This window comes from Salvia splendens, chromosome 15 (assembly GCF_004379255.2).
Source record: "Salvia splendens isolate huo1 chromosome 15, SspV2, whole genome shotgun sequence".
Taxonomy (NCBI): Eukaryota; Viridiplantae; Streptophyta; class Magnoliopsida; order Lamiales; family Lamiaceae; genus Salvia; species Salvia splendens.
Genome location: NC_056046.1, coordinates 34,306,326 through 34,314,916, shown reverse-complemented (window position 1 = coordinate 34,314,916; position 8,591 = coordinate 34,306,326). Strand labels below are relative to the sequence as shown.

At 37.7% G+C, this 8,591-nt stretch overlaps 1 protein-coding gene across 1 annotated transcript; it reads right to left on the bottom strand.

Annotated features, from left to right (window-relative positions):
• Nucleotides 1–345: 345 nt before the first annotated feature.
• Nucleotides 346–1,084, bottom strand: LOC121766462 (norbelladine synthase-like). The gene is made up of 2 exons (XM_042162743.1): nucleotides 848–1,084; nucleotides 346–767 (listed from the first exon to the last, which is right to left on the bottom strand). Exons 1-2 carry the CDS (start codon nucleotides 1,029–1,031, stop codon nucleotides 469–471), a joined length of 483 nt encoding a protein of 160 aa, XP_042018677.1. The 5' UTR covers nucleotides 1,032–1,084; the 3' UTR covers nucleotides 346–468.
• Nucleotides 1,085–8,591: the final 7,507 nt, after the last annotated feature.

Sequence of the window (8,591 nt, the reverse complement as noted above, 5' to 3'; positions counted from 1 at the left end):
AGGCTCAAATTTGCACATTTCTCACAAAACACGTCAAAATACCAAAATAGATAAAATATGTAATTATTGGACATGTAATGCAACATTGATACTCAAAAAGGACCAAATAAAGGCCCTAAAATAGTGCAAAAACCGAGCGTATCAAAGAGTATGAGTCCCATTTCGTTAATATTTTCAATTCACTTTCTATTAACTTTTTTAAAATTCGTGGCGGATAAAGTGTGACTTTTAATAGCTAACGTAGGGAGTAGGATTTTCTTGTGGCAGCTTTTTCAAGATTTCATAGTTATGAGTTGATAAAATATGTAGATTCATATTGATTGTTGTTATTAAAAGCATGAAAAAAGAGAAAATGAAATACAGAGATATATAGTAGGAGGATAGAAATTTATTTTAGAAACCATGAAAGTAAAACACGCAGTCCCAGGTTAATAGTAGATCAATTGTCATTGTTGCGGCTATAGTTGATCAATTGTCATTGTTGCGGAGCAAATACTTAGCACAGAGTAGCATGAGGCCAGTGAATGGTTTAATGGAAGCGATTTCAACATTCGCTGCAGCTTCTTCTTTGAGCTCGTACTCGATCGTAGATCGAGTTATACACTGCTTCTCGTTTCCCTCCACCTCTATCACATTGAATCTCGTACGATACAGCGTGAACCCTAGATCCAGAAATCCACCTTCCACAACCTCTGCCTCCTTCACACGCTTCTCGTTATCCACCACCATGAATTTCTCCTTGAACGACTTCATTCCCCCTCCCATCCCTGCTCAATTAATCAATTAAATTAATTAGGATAATTACATAAATCTAGCGGAAGTTGATTGAACTGAATGTGGATGGTACCTGGACGGAAAACGACCTCGAAAATGGTTCTGGCGCCGCTGTCCCCTTGGACGACGTCGACCCGGCTGATAAAGTCGGAGTTGGCTTCCTCCGCCACTTTGGGGAGCTGTAGAGTGTCGTAGAGCTTCCACGCTTCGGTTGCCGGTACATCAACCGTCATCTCAGCGGACATTGTTCCGTACATCTTTGATTTTCGGTTGCGGCGGATGTGATGTCTATGCACAACAAAGAGGAGTTGAGATTGAGGGGGTTATTATTTATTAAAATAAGGGTGTGGTTGAATTGGTAAATAGGGGCATTCATAGAGCATTTAACGGCCCAATATAGTGTTTGATTTGTTGGTTAAATTTTCTGTGTGACTCGTTTATTATCCCAATATAGTGTTTGATTTGTTGGTTAAATAGGGGTATTCATAGAGCATTTAATGGGAGATGGCCCCGTTGAATTATGGGTAAAAATGATTGTTTTATTATCATGAAAAATTCAGTGATAATAATATGTGAAACACTATTTCAATCTGAAATTACAGAGAATTTACTAATACAGCCCTAGGCCGTAGAAATATAAAAATCATCTTTATTAGTTTTGAAACATCACTTGAAAGACTAGTTGAAGACATAATTGATTTATGTTTCATAGGTGAAATAATTCTGCGACAAATTCAACCATCACACTAATAAAAATATGAAACATCTATGTTACTAATAATTCCGCTGGTGGATAACTTCGACCTAAGCTCGATCAGGATGGTTATGCCAGGGGCGGGGCCGCTGGGGAAGGAGCTGGAAGCGGCTCTGCACAGCCGCGTGTCGCATGCGGTTTTTGGACAGGTGAAAAGTGAAAATAACCTGATATACCTAACTTCATTTTTCATGTCCTTCAAATGATCATTTAATACCAGAAACACTAAATTCAATTTAATTATTCCCTATATTTGTGTTGAGATTATAAGAATTATACTACTAATTGATTTACTTTGTTTTACTCTAAATTCAGTGTTAGGAAAATTAGTTGGGTAGGTGGAGGAATGTGAAGTTAGGTCGGATTAATTTGTCATTACTCCTCATTGATGTGATGCATATATATCTAATCGATTCGAATCTTTATCATGGTACCACTTGCATCTAATACTTTGACAATTTTGGATTATAATATAACTAAATATTACTTACGAAAAAATATAGTACGGACAAACAGGCTAGGAAATTTGTGTTTATTAGTCAGCCCATGAATTTATTATTTTTTTCCAATAACATGAATTCCTTGTGGTCTATCTAATCCACCTAGAATAATGGACAAACGGGCTAGGAAGTTTATGTTTATTAGTCGGCCCATGAATTTATTATTTTTGTCTAATATGTTTGAATTCCTCGTGGTCTATCTAACCCACCTAGAATAAAAAAGGATATAAATTATGATAATAATATTATTATCATACATGGCTAAGTACGTAACTTCGTGTACAAATTTTTAACATGCATGTTACGTGGTAGCAACTGCAGAGATTGGCAGTCATTCTATAATTAATTAAACAATTTATTGAAATTACCCGACAAACACGGGAGCATCACTATAAAAAAAAGGGTTAAATAAAATGAAATCAAATTAAGTATGATATTCTATTGTTCAATAAATAAATGTTGAATTTGTTGAAAATTCGGTGCAATATCTCTCTCTAGGAACGGTGCATTAAGTTATATTATAAATCAAAATTGACAAAGTATTAGATGCAAGTGGTACCATAATAAGGATTCAAATCGATTAGTTATATATGCAATACATCAATAGGGAGTAATGACAAGTTAATCCGACTTAACTTCACATTCCTCCACCTACCCAACTAATTTTCCTAACACTGAATTTAGAGTAAAATAAAGTTAATCAATTAGTAGTATAATTCTTATAATCTCTACACAAATGTAGGGACTAATTAAATTGAATTTAGTGTTTCCGGTATTAAATGATCATTTAAAGGACATGAAAAATGAAGGAATATAAGTTATTTTTCACTTTTCACCTGTCCAAAACTGTCTGCGACTTCCAGCTCGTTCCCCAGTGGCACCGCCCCTGACAGAACCATCCTAATCGAGCTCAGGTCGAAGTGATGGCAACGGAATTATTATTGACATAAATTGTCGCAGAATTATTTCACCTCCTGACATAGATCAATTGTTGTAACACCCCATATTTTGTATTTACATTCTCATACACACACACACACACACACACACACACATATATATATATATATATATAGGTTTGTAATCAAATACTAACTTTTTACAGTAATAACTAATACCTAAATATCAATATTGTATGTTAAAAATATCAACACAAAGACATAAATTTATCAATCTTTCTTGTGTTGATAAATTATGTCTTTGTATTGATATTTAAATTTACATGTTATATTGATATAATTATGTCTTTGTGTTGATAATTTTAATACATAGCATTGATAGGTATTAGTTATTACTGTAAATAGTTAGCACCCTAGTCCAACCCTATATATATATATATATATATATATATATATATATATATATATATTATAGGGATGTATTCATATCCAAACGCTAAGTATAAGTGAAACACAAAACACATGCAATTCATTGGTTTTGTGATCTAACGGTTAGATTAATGCCACGCGTCATCTAATAATGTAGATTTTTAGCCTAATAATGTTCCTCGGCTAATAATGTAGCATTTTGTTTAAAATGTACAGTTTTAGTCTAATAATGTAAATTTCTAGTCTAATAATGTACCTCGGCTAATAATGTAGATTTTTAGTATGATAATGTAACTAATCACAATCATCCAATCTAATGATCCAAGGGTTGTGATTTGTGTTGTGTTTCACACTAAGATGCTGCAAGGACCCTAGCACACCCCATTATATATAGGTATATATGAAGGGGTTGGCAGCGGAAGCGTTGCGCTGGTAACGGATCTCATAAACTGATCTATTTAGCAGATTATTTAGATAAATTCTATTCGCGTAAATAATTCCTAAAACATGCTTACTACGGAGTTAGCCAAATTACATCGTTGATTTTCTTGAGAATCGAAGATGGCTTGCGTCTTCTCCATGTGAAGATCTTGAGTACTCGACCTCGGATCTTCTGACTGGTGTCCCGGACTGTAAACTGATATTTGTGTGGGCAAATCTCACCAGAATACTATTACTTAAATTAAGAAGACAGACAAAATTCTGCTCACGGAAGGAGAGCAAAATTTCGACTCCCTCTAGGATAAGGGGGGACGAAAATTTGAGTAAAAACAATAATGAAAAAGTTGTCTTCTGTCTCCTTTATTCTCCTATTTATATTAAGTCGCATATTGGGCCCAGTCAGGGATCTAAGGAAGAATTTTGACATGACCTCATCCAATTAGCTTTTTACTAATTAAATTGAATCCACAATTTAATACAAGCTTATATTGGAATATTACGAGCAGCCACTACAGAAGTAATATTGCAGTGCCTTTCCAAATCCGAAATTACAAGTATTCCGGGTTTCCTTTAATTTGTTTAATTCATTTCCCGCGCTTAAAATAGAAACATCCATTAATTAATTAATGTCTGCTATGTGCTTAATTAATTAACATATTTTTAATCTCCAAGAGTAGACTTAGCAAGAAAATCTTATTTATTATTCATAGATTAATTAAACTCCAACTAGCTAGGTTCCGAATAATAAACCTCGTTTCGAGCTCCTCTTGTGGATGTTATCAAACGAGACTCTCCTCGCGCACGATTCAACATAATAGCAATCCTAGCAACACTAGATAATGATCACCACTACCCAATATACCTGGATCGTTGGGTGACGAAAAACCCGCACCTTTGGTAAGTCAAAGTAGTAGATACTCAATATCGTATGCTCAATGCCAACGTACATTGATTAAGAAATTATTTATCAAGACCTCGTCTTTCAGTAGATAGCATAAAGACTCGTCTTGCTGTTTGATCCATTCAGTGCTATACCACACCAACATCATCTTATTTCAATAAGGCTTAGAAATAATCGGACTGACATGGCAACCTTTCACGATAGGTAGTCTAGGCCTATCTAGGTTGTGAAATTATTATTTTTCTTTGTTCAGAACTGACCGCGTACCTTAAATTGAGAGCAGCCTACAACCGGTCTACTAAAACAAAGACTTAGACTTTATTATGTTCGCTTATACATTTAAATATGCAATAAACATCCATTAAATGTAAAACATAACAACATTATGACAAAAATAATCTGTTGCATTACTTGGAAAAGAATAATTAGAGTTTTACAGTATTCAATCACTCGAAAGGTGATTTCTAGTATACAAACCCTAACAGTCTTCCACTTATACTCAAAACAGCTTTCGAGTATACAAAATGATAGTGCACACGTCAAAAAAATATATTTGTCCCACTTATACTGAAAGCGAGTTGAGGTCTTGAATGAGTCGAACTCCCATCCCTTCAACGTGGCCCTCGAACGGTTTTACCGCCAATGTCTTTGTAAAAGGATCTGCCAGGTTGTTCTCTGACGCAATCTTGACCACTTGTATGTCTCCTCTCTGCACAATATCTCTAATGATATGATACTTCCGCTCTATGTGTTTGCTCGCTTTGTGAGCTCTTGGTTCTTTCGAGTTTGCCACAGCACCAAAGTTGTCACAATAAATAGTGATGCTCTTGGGCAGATTCGAAACCACACCTAAATCCATAAGGAAGTTCTTGAACCATACTGCCTCTTTTGCAGCCTCCGAAGCGGCCACATACTCGGCTTCCATGGTTGAGTCCGCGATGCATTTCTGCTTCACACTCTTCCAAATTACGGCTCCATCTCCTAAGGTGAACACAAACTCTGAAGTAGATTTTCTCGAGTCCTGATCCGCTTGAAAATCTGAGTCAGTATATCCCAAAGGACAGAGCTCGACTGCGTTGTAAACTAGAGCATAGTCTTTAGTCCGTTTAAGGTACTTGAGTATGTTCTTTACGGCAGTCCAATGTCCTTGGCCCGGATTGGACTGATATCTTGCTACCATGCCAACGACAAAGCAAATATCGGGTCTTGTACAAAGCATAGCATACATGAGACTTCCAACCACCGAAGCATATGGAATCCTTCTCATTGCTTCTATCTCAGACGGCGTTTAGGGCACATCTCTTGAGATAAATGGATGCCATGTCTCAAAGGTAAGAAACCTTTCTTGGCGTCCTGCATGCTAAAACGACTAAGTACTGTGTACCACGTCTCCCATATCCTTCATCTCGAACTGGTTTGATAACCAAGTTCGTACTGATGACAACATCTTTTTATTGTTTCCAAAAAGAAGAATGTCATCTACATATAAAACTAAGAACACCACATTCCCCTTTTCAATCCTCTTATAAACGCAGCTTTCATTTGGGCACTTTTCGAATCCAAACTTTCGAACAGTTTGATCAAAACACTGGTTCCACGATCTAGATGCTTGCTTAAGGCCATAAATAGTCTTCTTAAGCTTCCAAACCATGTGTTCCTTGCCCTTTATGGCATATCCTTCGGGTAGTTCCATGTAGATGGTCTCCTCAAGACTACCGTTCAAGAACGCAGTCTTAACGTCCATCTGCCATACATCCCAATCCATATAAGCTGCTATAGACAATAGTATACGAATCGATTTGAGCATGGCCACCGGGGAGAAGGTCTCGTCGTAATCGACACCTTCCTTTTGGGTATACCCCTTAGCCACTAGTCTTGCCTTAAAGACTTTAACTCGTCCATCGGTTCCACGTTTACGTTTATATATCCATTTACTCCCAATGGCAGTACAGCCTTCGGGTAGGACAGATAAATCGTATACGTCTTTGTCTATCATAGATTGTAGTTCCGAATCCATTGCTTTCACCCATTCGCAATGATCGATATCCGCCAGCGCCTCTACAAAGTTCCAGGGATCTAATACATTGCTGTCCGAGGAGTGATCCATAGATTCTCCCAAACCAATGTATCTATCGGGCTCATTAGAGACCCTCCCACTACGACGCAGCACTACAATACTTGGAGTAGAAGTTGATGTTTCGGGAATTGTTTGTACACTTGGTACTTGTTCTTGGTTAATGGAATTTGTAACAGAAGTTAGCTCTTCAAGAGCCACTTCACTGCTGGGTTTATGATTCATTACATAGTCTTCCTCTAAGAATGTTGCGTGAGTACTCACAATAACTTTCTTATCTCGTAGACTAAAGAATTCATAACCTTTCGTTCCTTTGGGGTATCCTATAAACAAACATACCTCTGTCCTTGATCCTAGCTTAGTTGGATCCTTTTCCAATACATGAGCCGGGCAACCCCAAATCTTGAGATGTGCTAGATTGGGCTTGCGTCGAGTCCACAACTCATAAGGAGTAGTAGGTACGGATTTTGACGGTAAGTTGTCTAATATATGGCTTGCAGAAAGCAAGGCATGTCCCCAAAACGAAGTAGGTAGCCGTGCATAACTCATCATCGATCGGACCATGTTTAACAAGGTCGTGTTCCTTCTTTCAGCCACGTCGTTCTGCTGGGACGTGCCCAGCGCAATCAGTTGGGATTGAATTCCCGACTTCGATAAGTAGTCCAAAAACTTAGCAATGAGGTATTCGCCTCCACGATCAGACCGCAGGCATTTGATACTCTTAGCATGATACTTCTCCACTTGAGCCTTAAAGTCCTTGAACTTGTCAAAAGACTATGACTTGTGGGTCATCAATTAGACGTATCCAATTTTCGAGAAGTCATCAATGAATGTGATGAAGTATCGAAAACCACCTCTTGCTTCAGTAGACATTGGTCCACATACATCGGAATGAACGAGCTCAAGTACTTCCTTGGCCCTATTGCCCTTAGCTTGAAAAGGCCGCCTCTTGGTCATCTTGCTTTCTAAGCATGAGTCACACTTATGAAAGGGTTCCTCCTCTAGACCTTTAATAAGATCTTGTTGAACAAGAGAATGGATCCTCCTTTCATTGGCATGACCAAGTCTAAGGTGCCATAAGTACGTTTCGTTCATTAAACTTGAAGGTTCTTTTCGTTTCTTTGAAATTTTCGCTGTTGTATTGAGTTCTAATTTGCGATTATTATATTGTGTAGATGTGATTGTGTACAGATCGTTTTCCATGATACCACGACAGATATAAGAACCATCTTTCTTAATAACGCAATTGTCATTAAAAGAAATCGAATATCCATCAAAAACTAATTTAGAAACTGAAATTAAATTTCTTCTAAAAGTAGGTATCAACAAAACATTCTTCAAAATAAAAAATCTATCACTACTAAAACGCAAATAAATGTCTCCCACTGCAACGGCCGCCACTTTTGTAGCGCCGCCCAGCTGGACTTCCATCTCACGATCATGTAGCCGTCTTGTCACTGGCATTAAGTCAGGATCAAAACAAATATGATCAATTGATCCTGTGTCAATAACCCAAGTGCATGTAGATGTCGATGCCAAACATGACTCGACTACTAGAGCTTGGTGCATACCTGTAGCCTTGCCCTTTTTAGGACAGTCTGGCTTCCAATGCCCCTTCTCTCCACACTTGAAACACTTCCCCGTGGGCTTCTTGTTAGCCCTCTTCTTCTTCTTTCCCTTAGCCACTTTGCCCAATTCTGAGTTCGATGCCTGCCTTTTTCCTTTGCTAGGCTTGAAGCCAGAGGAACGAGGCGCAGAAGTCATCATGGCAGCCTTAGCCTGAACCATAAGGTCCTCTGCCGACTGAAGTTCAGTCAAC

Bases quoted from the DNA above. Each gene is read 5' to 3' on its own strand.
- LOC121766462 (XM_042162743.1), bottom strand. From the start codon at position 1,031: ATGTACGGAACAATGTCCGCTGAGATGACGGTTGATGTACCGGCAACC. The intron at 768-847 runs GTACCATCCACA...TTAATTGAGCAG, and splicing joins CGAGGTCGTTTTCCGTCCAG to GGATGGGAGGGGGAATGAAG.